The sequence below is a fragment of the Eschrichtius robustus genome, chromosome 18, assembly GCF_028021215.1.
Source record: "Eschrichtius robustus isolate mEscRob2 chromosome 18, mEscRob2.pri, whole genome shotgun sequence".
NCBI classification, from domain to species: Eukaryota; Metazoa; Chordata; class Mammalia; order Artiodactyla; family Eschrichtiidae; genus Eschrichtius; species Eschrichtius robustus.
In genome coordinates this window covers 14,885,699-14,906,761 of record NC_090841.1, presented here as the reverse complement: position 1 = coordinate 14,906,761, position 21,063 = coordinate 14,885,699, and the positions used below count along the sequence as shown (strand labels likewise).

Here is a 21,063-nt window from a genome sequence, read left to right as displayed (position 1 = left end):
GGGAACTGGGAAATGTTCCATTATAAACGAAGAGAAAGACTCTCCTACTGAAGAGAACACGTTCAAAAGATCTGGGAAAGTCACTTTAGTCTCCCGGGCCACAGGGTCCTCATCAGTGAAATACAGATGACCTAGATCGAGAATCCACAAACTATGAGACAAATCTCTTCTGCCTGTTTTTTAAATAAAGTTTTATCGGAACACATTTATGCTCATGTGTTTACTCTGTGTCTCTTGACTGCTTTTGACCTAAACTATTTACTCTCTGGCCCTTTTGAGAAAAAGGTTGCCAACCCTTGATCTAGATGATCCTTTTCCAATATCCCTTTGACTCTAAAATCTCTGATGATGTGCTAGGTGGCAGAAGGAGTGAAGAAAGAATAAAGTCAAAAGGACACAGAAATGGAGGTTGATGCACTGGCTCTTGACGAGGCTTGAATGTAAAAATGCCGCTGTCACTGTTGGTGGGAATGTAAATTGATACAGCCACTATGGAGAACAGTATGGAGGTTCCTGAAAAAACTACAAATAGAACTACCATACGACCCAGCAATCCCACTACTGGGCATATACCCTGAGAAAACCATAGTTCAAAAAGAGTCATGTACCAAAATGTTCATTGCAGCTCTATTTACAATAGCCAGGACGTGGAAGCAACCTAAATGTCCATCGACAGATGAATGGATAAAGAAGATGTGGCACATATATACAATGGAATATTACTCAGCCATAAAAAGAAATGAAATGGAGGTATTTGTAATGAGGTGGATGGAGTTAGAGTCTGTCATACAGAGTGAAGTAAGTCAGAAAGAGAAAAACAAATACAGTATGCTAACACATATATATGGCATCTAAGGGGAAAAAAAAAAAAGGTCAAGAAGAACCTAGTGGCAAGACGGGAATAAAGACACAGACCTACTAGAGGATGGACTTGAGGATATGGGGAGGGGGAGGGGTGAGATGTGACAGGGTGAGAGAGTGGCACGGACATATATACACTACCAAATGTAAAATAGATAGCTAGTGGGAAGCAGCCGCATAGCACAGGGAGATCAGCTCGGTGCTTTGTGACCACCTAGAGGGGTGGGATGGGGAGGGTGGGAGGGAGGGAGGGAGATGCAAGAGGGAAGAGATATGGGAACATATGTATATGTATAACTGATTCACTTTGTTATAAAGCAGAAACCGGCACACCATTGTAAGGCAATTATACTTCAATAAAGATGTTTAAAAAAAAAAAAAATGCCGCTGTCCTGTTCAGGTTTAATCCCTTTACTGTAGTCCTCATTCCCCGCCCCCCCCCTCCCCCCCCCCCCCCCCCCCCCCCCCCGCCTTTCTGTCTTGCCTCAAGCACCCACAGCTGGAGCTGCCTGGGGACAGCTTTGATTGCACTTAAAAATCCCTATAGTCTTTCGCTTTTGGAGCACACGCTTAGCTTGTGTGAAATCCTTCTATACATCAGTTGGAAAACCCTTTTCCTTCGGTAGGAAGGAAAGCGTGTATAACCCCTACATCTTCCCAGACCCAAGGAATTTTGTGGAGGAAAATCGGTCCTCTGTGCCCACGTGCCGCTCTGGTCTCCCCCAGGGAACATCCTGGAGAAGACAGAGCCCCGCGCTCAGTTTCCTGGGTGTCCTGCACGCATATCCCTCCCAGTTGCCGTTTCACAGCGTTTCATGATTCATGCTAAAATATCCTCCTTATTTAGGTGGATTAAATCCACAGGCTGTTTGTTTCATTGGCTGTCATGTTTTAATTACACAACAAAAATTGTCATTATGCATATTTCTCATGTTGCATGCCATATTTTACCAACGTATTGAGTTCTTGCTCTCTGTACTTACAAGTATAAAAGTCTCCCACTGGTTTTATTTTAATTAATTAATTTATTTATTTTTGGCCACGCAACACAGCTTGCAGGATATTAGTTCCCCGACCCGGGATTGAACCCCGGGCCCACAGCAGTGAAGTGCGGAGTCCTAATCACTGGACCGCCAGGGAACTTCCCTCCCACTGGTATTGTATGCAGATCCTCAACCTATGATGGGATTACATCCCAATAAACCCATCGTAAGTTGAAAATACCCTGAGTTGAAAATGGATTTAATGCACCTAACCTACCTAACATCAGAGCTTAGCCTAGCCTACTTTAACGTGCTCAGAACACTTAACAGCCTACAGCTGGGGGAAAACATCTAACATAAAACACTTTATAATAAAGTGTTGAATATCTCATGCAATTTATTGAATACCGTACTGATAGTGAAAAACAGAGTGGTTGTAAGTATATCGGTTGTTCACCCTCGTGATCACCTGGCTGACTGGCAGCTGTGCTCACTGCCCAGCATCAAGAACGGGGATCCGACTGCACATCACTAGCCCCTGGCAAAGACCAAACGCAAAATTCAAAGTACGGTTTCTACTGAATGTGTATTGCTTTCATACTATCATAGAGTCAAAATATTGTAAGTCAAACCATCATAAGTCAGGGACCATCTGTATATGTATATATATGTATATGTGTGCGTGCACATATATATTTGTGTATACATCTACCTATATGAACTTTTATATTTATTTCGTTTTGGTTTTGAAATGATTTCAGATTTATAGAAAAGTTGCAAAAATAGTACAAAAACTTCTCATATACTCTGCACCCAGATTCCCTTCATGTTAAGTATCATCATATTTGCTTTGTCCTTCTCCCCCTCTGTCCTGCTCCATTATCTCTCCCTCAGACAGGATGCCCCCATGCCTAGACACTTAAGTGAATAATTCCTTAAAATTACATTCTTTTATGTAGTAGTAAAGTTATCAAAATTAGGAAATTAACATTGATACAATACTTTAATCTACTGATTGATAAGTGTGATTATAAAATTATGCATGAGAGAGATGGAATTCATTTTTCTCATAACAGATATTGTTTGTTCTGGACTTTATTTCTACTTCATGGTTTTCCATTTTCAGAAAATAACAAACGTAAAGTAGTATTTTAAATCTCCAGATGCTCAAAAAGTTTTTTTAAAAAGCTTGCTGTCCAAATCTACACTCTGATATTAGAACTTAAGATTCCAGAAAGTATTAATAATAAAAATAAAAGTGATAATAATAAATCATAATGTCTTTTCTCCCCTGATGTATAGTTTGGGGTCAGAACAGCTGAACCTTATATCAAGTCCAGCTGCTGTTCTGGATGTCCTGCCTTTTCGTGAATTTGAGCAGCTGTGTAAGTGTGGGACCTCGGATAGGTACTTTCTAGTAAATCCCTAAGTTGATGATGGCTAGCGCTCTTTCCATGGGAGATGGTAAATAGTACCTGGGAGAACTCTTTTTTTCTTTATTTCTCAGCTCCTTACCCTAAAGGTGGAGCTAAAAACACGTCTATAGGGGCAAGAGAGACACAACAGAGCAAATTAAAATTATGGCTCTTTAACAAAATCTTTGTGGGAATCCAGAAGAGAAATTTATGCCACTGAATAGAATAGAATTAATGTGTAATTCAGCAGGTTTTTTTCCCCCTAAAACCTGAGACCCATGTAACATGAACTCATATTTGAGTGCAGTGCTTGCACAGCAGTCATTACCCGTCACGTACTCGTCTGCCAGCCCTATCAAAACTGACTGTAACATATCTCCTTAGACATAGTGCTGTTAGGAGCGCTTTGCAGAAACATATCTTATCTTTTCCAGAGGGTAAATCCCTGCTCCCTTGGACATGCAGGTTATGGAGAGTACTTACAAATGCCATAGCTTGAGTGTGTCAGCTCTTACCAGTGGACACATGATGCGTTATATGCTAACTCTTTACATTCCTGGATACCTCCGTGGAGCAAGTAGGGCAGACAAAGAAGGTGGAGAGTCTTTTAAGAGTCTATTTGTAGAAGTGGGTCCAGTGCTTCAAGCTAGACCCTTATACACTGAGCTGTACTATGTGTTTGGGGGGAAAAGGTACCATTCAACTCCCAGCAGAGTTCAAATCCAACTGTCCAGTCCCCTAAACCTGGGAGCGAAGGGGCAGGAGAGGTAGAAGATACAGTCAGCCTCACTCATGAGAGTCCAGAGCAGCAGTTCTTGAGGAGAAATGCTGGGTCTGTCCACTGTGCCGCACTCTGGAAACAGGAGGCGTGAAGGTGGCCTCCTCTGCCTGGGACACTCTGCACAGACTCAGTGCTCAGTCTTTGGGGGGGTTCTACCATTGCACGTACCTCCATACTATCTACTCTTGGGAAGCACCCATGGGGGCCCCGTTACTGAGATCTGCTTGTGGACAGTACCTCCTAGAGTCCATCTCAGGGAGTACAGTATAAATGGTGCCCTGAGGTTGTGTCCAGGACGACCCTGGTCAGCAGTGTGAGTTTATGCTTCTATTCCTAAACAGACAGAAACAGGCAAAGAGCTTTAAAATGAGCCCCATCTCACAAACTATCTTCCCTCAGCCTTTTCACTTCTACATTGTTTGCGCAGCGATCAAGTTTGAGTTCCACTCTTCTCTTTTCAGACACAGGTGTCATTTTAACTCCTTGTTCCATTAAAAGTTTGAATTAAAGCTTTTCTATGTTTTAGGTCAAATGTTGAAAACCTGTTGTTGTTGTTTCTCACTAGCAACACCTCTGTTCAGTAACTTCCCAAAAGGACAAAAGGAATTGGTCCCACTACGGATTCTTTTGTTCTTGGTTCTAATGCACAGGGCAGACAAGATGGTCTGAATATGAAGAGGTAGGAAGGAATTTACTCAAGAAGAGACTTCCACCCATGGTATTTAAGAATACAAAAGTTTTTTTCTCTACAGATCCCTCCACCTTTCTGCCTTCATTATTTGTACAGCAAAAGGGATGAAATCTGACATGCCTGCTTCTTCTCTACACAAACTTTGCATTGATATCTTTACATGCTGAAAAACTAAATATCACAGATGAAAGATATTCTGCCTGATGAATGAAGGCAGTCAGCTTATATCTGGACTCAGGCACCTGTGGCCACAAGGCTGGGAACTCAGCAGTGACCCAGTGAGGAAAGAAGTGAGCTGGGAACGGGCACGGCTCAGGTTCAAATGCAGAGCACGGGGAAGGTCGAAGACACGGGGAAGTTTGTGTTGGACAGCGTCAGTCACAGGGCAGGACTACCTGAGGGACCCTGTTGTGTGCTTAAATGAGCATCACTGTGACAGCAGGAGGCGCTGTGGCAAAGTCTCTGGGTATGAGGATGGCTCGATGGCCAGGGGTTTACAGGCTGGAGGGCGCCCAGGGCCTCGAGCCCTTTCTCAGCGGGGGCAGGTCAGAAACATCCAGTTTGAGGGCGTGCCCATAGCCAGGTATCACCCAGGAAAAATCAGTTATCTGAGTTTGATCAAGCAAGTTTATTGGACCCCACTGCCTCACATCCTCTAGGGGGATGGGATTGCCAAGAGAGTGCCAGTTTGGTTTCATTGGCCCTGAAATTGGGAGAGCCAAGTCTTGCAGGTATTTAATAACTAGAATTGTGCAAGGTAGACACGGGTGTATGGAGTCTTCTAAGGAGACTGGTAAATTCAAAGATGCAAAATATATCTTTTTTTTTTTTTGAATTTTTGAATTTTATTTACTTTTTATACAGCAGGTTCTTATTAGTTATCTATTTTATACATATTAGTGTATATATGTCAATCCCAGTCTCCCAATTCATCCCACCACCACCACCCCCTATCAGTTTCCCCCCTTCGTGTCCATACGTTTGTTCTCTACATCTGGGTCTCTATTTCTGCCCTGCAGACCGGTTCATCTGTACCATTTTTCTAGGTTCCACATATATGCATTAATGTACGATATTTGTTTTTCTCTTTCTGACTTCCTTCACTCAAAATATATCTTATTTCTTTGTGGCACGTAAGTTCTAGCAGAGACAAATGGGGAAAATGTGATACAGATCTTCCTAAAACATATCTGAGCACACGAAAAAGTTTTGGAACTGACTCAAGTTCAAGTTCAAGCTTCATCATTTATTTGAGATACTGGGCCAGTGACTTATCTTGCATGTTAACTCAGTGTCTTCATCTTCAAAATGGGAATGATGTTGGGAAAGTATAAACAGATTTGCTTCTCTAATTTCTGGAAAGCATCATAGGCAAAAATGGTTAAATGAGATGCCACTTCTAAATTGTTCAACACCTGGCTCACAGGCTGTCCATGACAGCTATTATATAATTAATACTTTCAGATCTCTGTTCTCAGCACAGGTGTAGTGTCTGATAGCCATTCACACCACAAATCTGTATCAATTGTCTGCTGTGGTCCAGGCATCATTGTACTGAGCTTTGGGATACAGGAATGAGACAGGCAGTCACACGGTGGGCTCTGAAAGAGTAATCAAATGAGTGAATGAATACAATCAATGTCCTCAAAAGATGAACTGATCCCTGGAATTTCACTGTTATTTGTAGTAAAGCTGGGTTCTTTGTACCTTTTCTTCTGTCTCTGTTACTAACAGAAGATGCACTAAAAACTTGTTTGAGGCACCCTGAAGAATCAACCACACCTCTCCCACCCATCTTCTCCCTGGGGCTGCCCTGGAATGCAGCCACAGAACCTTTTCCCATTGATTTTGCAGGTGGCTGTGGTTTGCTGCTTTCTGTCCCAGTAACCTCTATTTTATCTGTCAAGAGTGGCATTCCCCGTCGTTGAAAGCAGCAGTTTGCCAACCCCGTGTGCTTGGAGTCCTGTTTGATGGAGCATTACAGAGAGCAAAAGAGAAAGTTTGGCAGATTTGCTTCTCTAATTTCCTGAAAGGATCACAGACAAAACTTGCCCTCTAGCAAAATGCTTTCGGTTTGCATTAAAATAACAAGAGTTTTTTGCCACGACAGGGGAAGTGAGAGGCCAGGGAAGAATGGTCCCGTATTTCCTGGTTTCCTTTGGTTCCGTTACTACTCATGGACTACAGTAAGGTTTAAAACATATTAACTTAAACATCTGCTCTTTCCTAATAGCCTAATGTACTCAGAAAGACTTTTTCTCCTATTACTGTAAAACACAGTGCTAATTTCTCATTATTGAGCGTGTGGGTTTTAACAATGGAAGGAATCATGCTCAGGAAGAAGAAAAATCTTTCTTCTCCTTTGAAGAAATTCGAGGTACATTTACATTTATAGTTTCATGAAAAAAATTCCCTTTTATATCTAGTTAATTTTGTTAACTGAATTTCTAACAGACGTGTGTAAAATATACAAGGAATGGTTTCAAAATAATGCAGCTGATGTGAGTGATACTCAAGAATCGGCCTTACTAGAACATAAGCTTTGTAAAACCAAAGATGCTATCTGTCTTGTTCCCTCGTTGGTCTCCTGTAACATTGCAACACAAAGAGTAGGTGCTCAAGACTTACCGATGGGTGTTGACTGTCTCACATGTCTATACACCAGTGTAGATGAACATTTGAAGAGGAAGTCTTCAGGCTTCCAGCTCTCAAACTCTGGAGGTGGTCACACCCAACCCCATCTCTTGCTTACATGCACAGTGGCATCCATCTCTTATTTGAACGGTACTTTATAACGAGACCCAAATCTGCTTACGTTTCTCCGTTACATTTCCCATCCCCCTGGTGCAAATACACTCTTCCCTGGCCTCCCACATTCCGGCTTGGCTAGCCCCTGCTCATCTGCCAGGTCTCAGCTTAAATTTCACTTCTAATTTAAGGCTGTCCTTCACGGACCTCACTGTATAAAAGTCCTTGTGATTTGCTGTCTTAGCATCCTGGATGTTTTTTCTTCAAGGCACATATCACAATTTGCCGCAGACCGGCTGCAGAAAGCTAAGAAGTTCCTGGCGGTGAGGGGTAAGGAACTGAAAAGCACCAGTATGGGGTCAGAAGGGCCAAGACAACTGATGGTTGCAAGGCAAGTTTATTCAAAGAGCATGAATGTATATATAGGTTTAGTACGGAACGAATACCAGACAACAAATCAGCAAACCTCGTATTTCCACATAATTCTGTCGCCACTATCTATGCGCCACTATCTATGCGCCACTATCTATGCGTCAGCATGCCTTATGGGCCATTCTTTGGAGATACAGACTTCCCCCTCAGGGCAGCACGTCCTTCTTCTGGGGAACAACCAGGGGCTCTTAGATCCAGAGCAGGCACCTGGAACGAAACTGGCCGCAAGCCATTTTCCTTTTTTACGCTCAATACCGCAGCGTCAGGAGTGCATACCAAGAAAGAGACAAGCAGTTCTCCGGAAAGCAGAAAGCTGAATAAGCTTACAGCTTGGGGGCCACCACAACAATTATCATTATTTAAATATCTTAAGTAATTATTGTTTAATACGCCCTTGACTAGACGATGGCTCCTTGATGGCAGGGGCTGTATTTATCTTTTTCCAGAGTACATCCCTAGCATCCAGTGCTTCCTAGTTGGAGTGGGCGGTTAAAAAATATTTGTTGGGCTTCCCTGGTGGCGCAGTGGTTGAGAATCTGCCTGCTAATGCAGGGGACGCGGGTTCGAGCCCTGGTCTGGGAAGATCCCACATGCCATGGAGCAACTGGGCCCGTGAGCCACAGCTACTGAGCCTGCGCGTCTGGAGCCCGTGCTCCGCAACAAGAGAGGCCGCGATAGTGAGAGGCCCGCGCACCGCGATGAAGAGTGGCCCCCCCCTGCCGCAATTAGAGGAAGCCCTCGCACAGAAACGAAGACCCAACACAGCCATAAATAAATAAATAACTGATTGAAGGACTTTAAAAAAAAAAAAAAAATTTGTTGTGGGAGATTGGGACTGACATATACACACTACTTTATATAAAATAGATAACTAATAATAATCTGCTGTAGAGCACAGGGAACTCTACTCAGTACTCTGTAATGGCCTACATGGGAAAAGAATCCTAAAAAAAAAAAAAAAAAGAGTGGATATATGTATAACTGATTCACTTTGCTGTACACCTGAAACTAACACAACATTGTAAATCAACTATACTCCAATAAAATTTTTTTTTAAATTTGTTGAATTTATGAAAGAATTGAAGGAGAGAGAGAGGGTGGGAAGAAGGGAATCAAGAATCAGGGGATGGATGACTTAGTGTTTCTTTAGATTTGCCTAAATTTTATTGACACATCTTGATCTTACTACACTGATCTTGACCATTTTTTGTTTCTCAGAAGATATGTGTGTGTGTGGTGTATGCTTTTGTATATTTTTTTGAAGTTAGATTGATGGGGTGGCCATATTTCTGTATAATCCAAAATACCAGAATAAATCCTTATTGATTTAATAATGATTTACTTTATCAATTACTTAGCAAACCAAAGTCTTCATATCTGAAATAGAGGAATAATTTTCTTTTAAATCACACTGATCATTAGTTGCTCATTTTGGATCTTAGCCAGTTGCTAAATTTAAACCACAAAATGTATAAATCACACAAACTAGCACGTGTGTGTAATTAGCAGCAAGATTGTGTAACATCCTCAAACATTTTCTACCTTTAAGTACCTTTATTTGGTGTCCTACCTTTCCATTTTCATGTGATGGACAGTTGGTCTGCTGAGTTGACTGCATGTTTTATGACACAAACAAGAAAGGCTCCAGAAACATAACAGTCATTAGAAATGACACATACACACGTATCAAGGCAAGGAGTTGGATTGGCCCCGGGAAGATGGTAGCATAGGGAGGACGGGCTGAAGGCTCTGTCCTGGCTCTGGTTCTTTCAGGGGATGGCAGGCCTTGGGTGGGTAGGTGGGTGGGTTGAGCCTCTAACAACTGAAGAAACTTCACAGACCCTTATCATGTTAAAGAAAAACAACAAAGACTGTGTTCATTTGCTCTTCTCTGAAATCGGGTTCCCCAGAGCCGAGACCCTGAGATGAGGATTCCTGTCCAAGGGATCAAGGAAATGAGCCGAGGAGAAACCAGTAGGAAGAGGGAAAGCAAGCTAGTGAAAGCGTAGACGCGAAGCAAGGGTGCAGTTTCAGGTGAGGTCCCAGCCTCAGTCTGGAACCTTATGAGCTCTGGAACATTCATGCCACAGCAGAGTTTGTCCCACCTGGAGGCAAGAAGGAGGGCTTTCAGACTCCTGCACCAGCCCGTCATTGGCTACCGGTCCCGCCAGGGGTACTTCAACTTTCTGAGAGTTGGAGCAAAGTGGCCCCCCACCTCACGGGTCCTCTGAAGAGGGTTGCAAGTATAAGCTGTTAGGAGCAAAGTGCAATCAGTAACTGATGGATGAGAGCCCAGAACCAGCAGAGGGATCCAAAGGAATTGGGGGAGCATCTACACCATCTGCTACAGCAACCCTGCCAGTTCAGAGCCCCTAAGATTTAAACTTACGCTATTTTATTGACTTTTCTAGAGGAGAGAAAAAGTTATACTGTCTTTCCTGGGTTCTCTGATAGTCAATGCTTTAGTAGCTTTTTTTTTTTTTAATCTTTATTTAACACACGTGGCTACTGTTACATACACTATTCTTAAATAGCCTCACCAACTACTTTTTCTTGAGTGAGTGTCCAATAATTAATAAAGAATTATGTATTCCACTTTTCATGTTAGGTCATGGAAGATCAACACCTTGTTATTAATGAACAACTGATTGTGTTCTGTGTTACGAGCCTTATACTGAATGGACTGACCACAGATTTTGCTGACTTTTTGGTTCTAAACCACCTGCCATCTCTTAGCTACCTATTAATTCTCCCTCCTAGATTTGTTTAGTCCAGCTAAAGAATAATTCAAAATGGAGATTATTCCCAAGACTCACAGCCACATTAGCCTATGGTTATCAGAAAATCTGGTCCATGAAGGAGACTCTGTTACCCTTGAAAAGACTGATTCTATCTGTCAGTATTAATGGAGGTCGTTGTGCCAGTGAGACCCAGCCTGGGGTGGAGATGTGCTCTTTCAGGATCTATTGTCCTTTTAAATTGAACACACTCTGTACAAAGCTATAAATGCACAGTCGGTTTGGGAACTTCTCTCCGGAAGTTCTGTGTCAAATAAGACTGGAGTTACTCTTAAAATCCCATACTTTATTTTTGAAAGACTAGCTATCTGCCTACTTTGTTTCCTTTCTTTCTCTCTTTCTTTTACCTTGTCTTTCATTCAGTATTTATTTACTGAGTGCCTACTGTGAGCCAGGCACTGTTGTAGGGGTACAGTAGGGAACAAAATATACAAAGGTCTCCCCAAATTGAAACTTTCATTCTAGTGGGATAGACTGAAGTTAAACACATGCGCACACAATATTTACAAACCATGGCAAGTGCTACAAAGGCAATAAAGTGAGGTGAAGGAATAGAGTGACTTTGATGAGACAAGTTGAGGGGGGCAGGTAGATTCCATCTGAGAAAGCTCCAGCTCTCTAATGATCTGGAAGTTGAATTTTCTGGGTGGAAGGAATAATCAGTGAGAAGCACTGGAGCCACCAACAAGCCTGATGTGGTCCAGAGAAGACAGCCAGTATGGCCAGAAAGAAGACAAGAGGGAAGATGGTCATGAGGTCTGAGAAGTAGGCAGATGCCAGCTCATTCAGGGGCTCACAGGCCTTTGGAAGGAGATTGCATGTTGGAGAAATCATTAAAGGATTTTAAGTAAGAGAGCGACTTAACATGATTGATTTTTGAAAAGATAGCTACCCTCTTTGCTGTTGATGATACTATAAATAAAAGCAGGGAGACAGGAAAGCAATGACAGCAGGTAAGACTGCCGGGGGTTGCTGTAGGCACTTGAGGAGTGTAGGCACACAGAATAAATTGTGGAGAGAGACGCAAAGGACTCGCCTCTTACTATACAGGTGAGTCCTTGGGCAGGTTACTGAACTTTCCTTGGCCTTAGTGTCCCCATGCGAATGGTGGGGATGATACTCAGGTACCTACCACATCGTGTTCTTATGAGGATTAAATGTATTAATATTTACTCCACGAAAGCTCTTCTACAATTCAGAGCAAATAGTAATCAATCTGTGTTTGCTGTTTCTTAATTGTTATTATTTATTATTGGATATGGAGAGGGAGAAATCAAAGTTGAAGGCTGAACATATCCTATTGTCTGGTACATAGGTAGTGCCCTAGAGTACTTTTAAGATGTGGAGGCTCTTGGTCTAATTTTGTTACTATTGACTTATGGCGACTACAAGCCAATGACTCAAGCTTTGCCTCACCTCACCTTCTTATCTGTAAATGGGGCACATGCTAACTACCGCTTCAGTAGACTTCAGTGAAGATAGGAAGTCAAGTTGCATGCTACACCTGACAGTCTTTGTAGTTTTCAATAAAGAAGTTATTAATGAACAAGGTAAAAATGACTGACATGTAAAAAAAAGATATGGTTTTCAAACTATGGTTTATATGTTCAATGACTGTGAAATCCAAGCATCTGGTTGTATGTGTTTTAGCTAATGTAATGGATAAACAAAAACAAAAGAAAAGGGAGAAAATGGTTGTTGTTGGAGCATTGTCTGATTTCTGATTTTCTTAAGACTGACTAAAAAGGGGATTCAATTAGGGCAGGAAAGACAATGTTGAATGAGAGATATAGAGGACTTCCTTACTGTACATGCAAAAAGAATAACTTGAATGTTGTTTTAATAAAAAGATTAATGAATGCGGAAACCTATTCCACTAATTCAAGTAGGATATTTTGGGTCAGTGACTTCTTATTCTTAGAACCTGGAACCCAGATTTGAGTCCTGACTCTGAAAGGCACCTCCATTGCTTCAAAGTTTTGGCAATTATGGATAAAGCTGCTGTAAATATCCAGGTGCAGATGTTTGTGTGGACACAGGTTTTCAGCTCCTTTAGGTAAACACCAAGGAATGCAACTGCTGGATTGTATGGTAAGAGTATGTTTAGTTTTCTAAGAAACCACCATACTGTCTTCTAAAATGGTTGTAACATTTCACATTCTTACCACCAATGTATGAGAGTTCCTGTTTCTCCACATCCTCACCAACATTTGGTGGTGTCCATGTTCCAGATTTTGGCCATTCTAATAGGTATGTAGTGGCATATCATTGTCATTTTAATTTGCATTTCCCTGATGACATGATGTGGAGTGTCTTTTCATATGCTTATCTGCATCTGTATATCTTCTTTGGTAAGGTGTCTGTGGTCTGAGCTGTTTGGCCCATTTTTTAATCAGGTTTGTTTTCTTATTGTTGAGTTTTAAGTGTTTGTATATTTTGGATAACAGTCCTTTATCAGATGTGTCTTTTGCACATTTTTCTCTCAGTCTGCGGTTTGTTTTTTCATTCTCTTGACACTGTTTGTCACAGAGCAGCAGGTTTTTTTAATTTTAATAAAGTTCAGCTTATCAGCTAGTTCTTTCATGGATTGTGTTATATCTAGAGTCATTACCATACCCAAGGTCATCTAGATTTTCCCTTATGTTATCTTCTAGGATTTTCATAGTTGTACGTTTTACATTTCAGCCTGTGCTCCATTTTTAGTTGATTTTTGTGAAGGGTGTAAGGTCTGTGTCCAATTTCCTTTTTTTGCATGTGGATGTCCAGTTGTTCCAGCACCATTTATTGAAAATACTGTCTTTGCTTCATTGTACTGCCTTTGTTCCTTTGTTAGATATCAGTTAACTATATTTATGTGGGTCTGCTTCTGGGCTCTCTATTCTGTTGCCTTGGTCTATTTGTCTATTTTTTCACCAATATCACACTGTCTTGACTACTGGAGATTTATAGTAAGTCCTGATTTCAGGTAGTGTCAGTCCTCTAACTTTGTTCTTCTCCTTCGATACTGTGTTGGTTATTCTGGGTCTTTTGTTTCTCCATATAAACTTTAGAATAAGTTTGCTGATACCCACAAAATAACTTTCTGGAATTTTGATTAGAATTACATTGAATCTGTAGATCACATTGGGAGGAACTGACATCTTGACAATATTGAGCCTTCCTATCCATGAACATGGAATATCTCTTCATTTATTTAGTTCTTTGATTTCATTCATCAGTTTTATAGTTTTCCTCATAAAGACCTTGTACTATTTTGTCAGATTTTTACTTATTTCATTTTGCGTGATGCTAATATAAATAATATTGTGTTTTTAATTTCAAATTCCACTTGTTCATTACTGGTATATAGGAAGCAATTGAATTTTATATATTACCCTTGTATCCTGCAACATTTCTGTTGTCACTTAGTAGTTCCAGGAGTTTTTTTGTAGATTCTTTCACTTTAGCATTATTCTTCAAAGGGATCTCCTCCTTAGAGTGGCCCTTTTGCAGAAACTGTATCTATATTTAGGACTTACCTATATTTTGAATTTTTTTCTAAGGTACCTCATCATGCAGATGAGTTTGGGTGATTTAAATCAGAACTAATACCTTCATCTCTCCTATCCTGATTGCTGTTATTCCTCCTTTTCTTCAGCCACGGGAGCGAGCATTGCAGTTGGGGAGAAAAGGTTTCTGTCACTAGCTAGCAGGAGACATAGGCCTTGAGGTCCTTCTGAAATGCACACAACTATTCCGGCTTTCTTCCATCATGGGATAAGTTTCAGCCCTTGTTATCATTCCATTTGAGTGAGTGTCACATTTCTAATGAGTATTTCAGTTTCACTTTGGTACACCAGGAACACACACCCTGGGAGAAATAACAGAACCTCCTGTAAAATCATCCTGATCTGTGCCTGCTTTCTCTCCTTCTCTTGTGTCCCTAGGTAAGTGTGAAATCGGTTGGGCCTACTACTGCACGGGAGCAGGTGCTGCCACCGCCATGCTGCTATGCACATGGCTGGCTTGCTTCTCAGGCAAGAAACAGAAACAGTACCCATACTGAGATGGAGCCACCAAGAGCAAACAGAGGAGAAGATGGGCTGAAGGGGCTGGGAGGGACTGAAGCATCCAGCTATTCTCAAAAGGTGGAATAGTGGTTCTAAACCATACAACACTAATGAAATGAAACCCAATGGAATTAAAAACATTATACCATGTGGGAGGGTTGTGCAAGATTTGTGAAAGAAATGTAGAGCATGGAATGATAGAGAAAAATGGACCAAAGGCTAAAAATATTGCAGGGTGTTGGGTGTTTCTATTCCACAGAGTATTGTTGATGTAGAACACACACATACACAAAACAGATCTATATATGCAAACAAGGTTTTTTTTTTTAAGGATGATGACTCAGAGAATCAAAAGGGCTAGTAGAAACAGTATTAGGTTGGGAAGCAGGGTAACGCACAGACGTTCCCGGTAAGTCATGGCACTTCTGAAAGCACACGAGCACCTACAGACGTATGCATCCACACACATGCCCATACACAGACATTTAAATTGTTGCACAGTCTGTATGAGAGGTTTAGCAGTGCATTACTCCTCTGTTTTCTTTTTAATACACATTTAAAATACAGTATTATCACTTTATAAAGTATACATTAAACCTAATAAATGGACCAATAAGCCACTCTTATCAGTATTTTGTATACTCTGCATAAACTCTTGATGCCCTCAACATGTTTTCAGTGTTTATGCAGATCTTTAGAATTAAGCCTTTGTATTTCAATATTATTCAAAAAATATGCAATATTTCTCTGAGTAGCTTCTGCTATGGTATTCTTACGAAGTAAAGGGGCAACTTTCTGTCCACTGTAGGAGAGAATTCAGTTGAAGATGTGAGAGTAATGAGAGACATTTTCCAGTCACTAGATCTTGTTTTCTTTCGTCCATTATTGTACTGTGCTGTACCACATTTATTCCAATATTCATTTTGTAAAAAATAAAAACGTGCTATTTTGTTTGTATTTGAAAAGCTCTGTGAATAAATTCTCTCTTTGATCAGTAGCTCAGTGTGTCATAGAGTGTTAATTCAGTTATGGGGTTTGCTTCTTTAATTTCCTAAAGGTAGCCTTTCAACTCCAGCTGTCCCGTAAATTTTCCATTTCATTTTTAGGCCTCCTATTCATTCACCCACTAGTCATCCAACCAGGAGTTACTCTCGGCACACAAGTTATTACAGGTGAGTAAGACATAATTCCTGCTTTCAACTTAAATTCTTTGCAACCAGAATTCTAACTGCCTGTTCATTGCACTTCAATCATGATCCAATCCTTACAAGAGAAGAATTTCAAGTCTACTTTGGATGAAGTTTGAGAATATGGACAATATTTAGAAGTGGTTGAAGGCAATGAAAACCAGGTCACGGTTCAGTCTCCATGGGTGATGACAGAGTGGTCACAAGCTGACAGTGACGTGCTGCTTCTCCACTTTCTACAAGGCGCTGCATTTCTTCGGTGCTTCTGTGCCAAGGGCAGTTTCATACCTCTGTTCTTTCAGGGATCTTGGCCATTGAGGAAGATTCTTTCACACTCCTGTTACCAGCATAAAGCCTTGACTAGAGAGAAAGATTTGGACCCTTTCACAACCCCCTAACAGAACCAACTCTTTCAAAAGCAAAGATTGGATAATGGATACATTCTTTTATTAGGTGATGCTGAGTAAGCATCAAATCCTTAAAACTTCCATTTCAATTAGTTTCTAAACTATATACTTCTCATATTTGGAAATTGAACATTCTGGCTATTTACACATGTAACTATATTTTCTATTCATTCTATGCACATTTATCATTTAACTTGAATATCCGAATATCACACTTGCTTCTGGCACTTTTAATCATCCAGGGTGAGGATTGATGTAGCCCTGGAAGAACAATACAAGACTCTGGCCAATAACATTCTGGGCTTTCTGAGGCTTTGTTGCTATGGAAAAAGTCACTCTGCTCTCAGATGCTTAATTCTTCATGCGCTGAATGCCGTTTGATTGTATCTCTTTGTCCACTGAGCAGGGGCTTCTCCACTCTGTGGCTTCCTGCCGGGAGGAGAAGATTGCACTTTGCTTCCTCAATTAGCCCATCATTTTCATGTATTGCTGGTGCTTTTCAAATTTCTTTAACTGTACCTTCCTGTCAGAATAGTGTTATGACTTCTTAGCTCTCATTATCAAGTTGGAGTTCTCAATGGAATTCATTAAGGTCTCGTTTCTTGGACAGATTAATGATAACATTGTCATTTTTATGTAATCCTTAGGGTTTTAGACATTAGTGAACCTCACTAGGATAAAAAGCTGATCACTCTGACATGATCAAGTCAACTGGCAAACCCTTGTATCTCTATTCTGACTAGTCATATTTTTCTTTGGTTCAAGATGTCCCAGCATTTGATGAGGAGCATCTGATGTATTAAGAATTATACTAAAAAATAAAGAATTACGTATACAGCTTTTCAAGTGAAAATCAAGATTCATGAAATAATATTAATAATAACAGTAATATAAAATCTATGAAAAGTATATATTCACAGGCTGCTTACTGATGTACACGTAAGGCACCAAAAAAGCTCCATTCACAACCTCGTAAAGCTTTCGTTGCTTGTACATGCTTTTGAGGTAAGTGGGGAGTTTTCCTTGTTTTTAGGAAGTAAAGAAGTTAATTGACGAAATTGAATTGCCTCTTCCAATTTTCAACATATTTATTTGTGTATTTGGGTAACAAATAGTTCTTGAGCTTATGCTACTTGCTAGGCATTCTACTACTATATGTAAAGCACTCCATAAAGTACAACCCCTGCTCTCAAGTTGCTCCTAAGCTTATGGGGGAAAACGAAGAAGAACATCAGTGATTACATGTCCCATTATGTCAGTTGACTCTCAAAGATAAGGAGGAAGTTTCTCCCAGGTAAACTGGAATCCTTTACCTTAATTTATTTACTAAAGATAAATTTAAAGGGCATAAGAAAAAGAAAGATGATAAATGATGATTTTCTGCACTTAGAGACATCATTAAGAAAACAAAAAGGTAAGCCAAAGCCTCGAAAAGTTACATATCTGGCAAAGAACTTATATTCCGAATAACTCTTTCAAAGAAATAATAAAAAGACAAACAACTCAATTTTTTGAATGGTTAAAATAAATGGAATATTTTACAAAAGAAGATACACAAATGCCAATAATCACATTGATAAGGTGCTCAACATCAATAGTCAAGAAGAATATGAGACTCGGAGCCACAGTGAAACACCACTTAACATACACTAGAATGACTAAAATAAAAAAAAGAAATTACAACACCAAGTGTTGCCAAGTATGGAGATGTGTGGTTGGAAACAATTAGGCAGTTTTTCTTAAGTTAACCATAGGAATTCCTCTTCTAGGTATTCATGCAAAAAAAAAAAAAAAATGTCCACAAAAAATGGCATTAAAATGTTTGGAGTTCATAATAATCCGACACTGAGAACAACTCAAATGTCCACCAATACATAAAGAAATTATGATATATTTAAACAATGGAATACTACTCGTCAATGAAAAAGAATGAATTTCTAGTATACATGACAACATCGACGAATCTCACAGACATTATGCTGAACAAAAGAAGCCAGACACAGGGGCAAAACTAATATATGGTGACAGATATCAGGACTGATTTATTTGAGGTGATTAACTGGTGAGGACATAGGGAACTTCCTGAGATGATAGGAACGTTCTGTATATTGATGAGGGTGGTAGTTACATGGATGTATACACTTGCCAGAATCGATCGATAACATGCACTTCATTGTATGCTTATTGTATGTTAATTGTACTTTAATAAAAAGAGACAGGGGGTGGGGGAAGGTTCTTAAAGAGTACTGGTGCTGTGGGTTATCTCACAGGGCTGCACTGAGTGTGCATTGGGGGATGGTAGGAGATGAGGCACGAAGAGGGCAAGAAGTGCTTTGTGTGCCATGCTAAGTGGATCAAAATTGATCCTGGAGGCAGTGGAAGGATTTGGCATAGGGGGAGATGCAGCATGACTACCTATGTGTTTCAGAAAGATGCCTGGAGCAAGCATAGTGAGTCAATGAGGGGCAGAGGTGGGGAGAGGAATTGTCACAATGTATTCATCCCACCAACAAAGAGTTGTTGAACACCTACAGTGGTCTAAGTGCCTGGGAAAAGGAGACAAACAAATAGGGTAATGTCATCCAGGCGAGAAGTGTTAGGGCCCCAACCTAGGTAGGCAAAGTTAGTGGAGGTGGAGAGGATGGGGCAGATTAGAAAGGACAGGGGGATAGAATCAGATCCTTGGGATATAGAGAGTGGGAAGGATGGGAGGAGAGGTGGTACAGGTCTCTAGCGGGGGCAGTTGGGTGGATGGGAGTGCCACACACACAGACGGGATATGAAAGAACGTGAAAATAAGAAAGACTTGTGTGTGAGATGCCTGTGAGATATCCAGGTGGAGATGCCTTGTGGGTAGCTGAAAATTAAGGCTTCCGGCTCAGGAGAAATTTTGGGTCTGTAGATAATAGATTTGGACAATATCAGTGAGTATTTGGGCATTAATAAGAAATGGATGCAGAAGAAACCTTAGGGAACATCATCACTGAAAGGATAAGAACACTGAAATCAGGGTCCCTGTTGAAGGAGCAGTCAGAGGTAGGAGAAAATTCAAAAGAAGATACTATTACAGATACCCGTGAAAGAGAAGAGAATTTCAAGAGGGAGGGAGGAGTTCTCAAATAGTGTTTAGGGCAAATACTTTGGGGGAGCCAAGGCATATTTATTTGACTTAATAATGAGAAGTTTAATAATGACCACAGAAAAGAGCAGTTGTAGTAGAGTGGTGGGGTGGAACTTAAATTGTTAGGTGTAGAAGACTGAATAAGAGATAAAGAAGAAGAAAGTTATGCTCTTTCAAGAAACCTAGCTGTGGGTGTGGGTAGAAAATGGGGAATTTCTGTTCAATGGGTATAAAGTCACAGCTATACAAGATGAGTCAGCTCTGGAGACCTGCTCTACAACACGGTGCCTGCAGTTAACAGTAAGGTACTGTGCACTTAAAATTTTATTCAGGGACTTCCCTGGTGGCACAGTGGTTAAGAATCCACCTGCCAGTGCAGGGGACACGGGTTTGAGCCCTGGTCCAGGAAGATCCCACATCTGCAGAGCAGCTAATCCCATGTGCCACAACTACTGAGCCCGTGAGCCACAACTACTGAGACTGCGTGCCACAACTACTGAAGCCCTCGCGCCTAGAGCCCGTGCTCTGCAACAAGAGAAGCCACCGCAATGAGAAGCCCGCGCACCGCAACGAAGAGTAGCCCCCGCTCACCACAACTAGAGAAAGCCCACGCACAGCAACGAAGACCGAGTGCAGCCAAAAATAAATGAATAAGTAAATTTATTAAAAAAGATAATAACATTTTGTTCATATTGTAGATCTCATGTTGAGTCTTTTTAGCACACACAAAAAAAGAGACATAAGGAAGCATTTGAAGGTGATGGATATGTTACCTTGATTGTGGTGATGGTATCATGGATGTGTACATATGTCCAAACTCATCAAATTATATACATTAAACATGGTCAGGTTTTTGTGTATCATTCATGCCTTATTACAAAGTTACAAAAACAAGAAGAAGGCTAGCTGTGAAGGGAAGGTAGAAGACAAAATTCATTCAGCATTTTTGTTAATACCAAAGTGCTCTTTACAAGAACTGTTTTTGCAGGTGGGAGGAGGGATAAATTCGGAAGTTGGGATTAACATATACACACTACTGTATATTGGGTTGGCCAAAAAGTTCGTTCGGGTTTTGCCATACTATCTTGCGGAAAAACCCGAACGAACTTTTTGGCCAACCCAATATAAAATAGATAGTCGACAAAGACCTACTGTATAGCACAGGGAATTATACTCAATATTTTGTAATAACATATAAGGGAAAAGGATCTGAAAAAGAATATATATATATATGTGTATAACTGAATCGCTATGCTGTACACCTGAAACCAACACAATATTGTAAATCAACTGTACTTCAACCAAAAAAATTAATTAATTAAAAAAAAAACTGTTTTTTCAGCCCTTGGGGATAGAGTGAATTTGTCAGAACATCAAATGTGCAGGTGCCCCTCTTTGATTCAGACTTTCTGTCATAACGTGGAGAGGGTCTCCCCAGAGAGCCTTCATGGAAATGAGACCACTGGATTGTTATACCAGCTTCCAGCAAGCCCACAGGATCAAGAAGAAACTTCCTGTCACCTCAAGAGCAATTTTTGAGGGAACAGAATTGGACTAATTCCCCAGAGCAGAGCAAGAGGTTGCCACGAT

At 40.7% G+C, this 21,063-nt stretch overlaps 1 protein-coding gene across 3 annotated transcripts in view; it reads left to right on the top strand.

Annotated features, from left to right (window-relative positions):
- The window catches only part of LHFPL6 (LHFPL tetraspan subfamily member 6), a 280,940-nt gene extending 265,185 nt beyond the window's left edge, over positions 1 to 15,755 (top strand). For all 3 annotated transcript variants that reach the window (XM_068526740.1, XM_068526741.1, XM_068526739.1), the window contains one exon: positions 14,636 to 15,755. In XM_068526740.1, coding sequence (XP_068382841.1) covers positions 14,636 to 14,754 — 119 coding nt within the window. In that variant the 3' untranslated portion in view covers positions 14,755 to 15,755. The remainder of the gene's footprint in view (positions 1 to 14,635) is intronic.
- Positions 15,756 to 21,063: the final 5,308 nt, after the last annotated feature.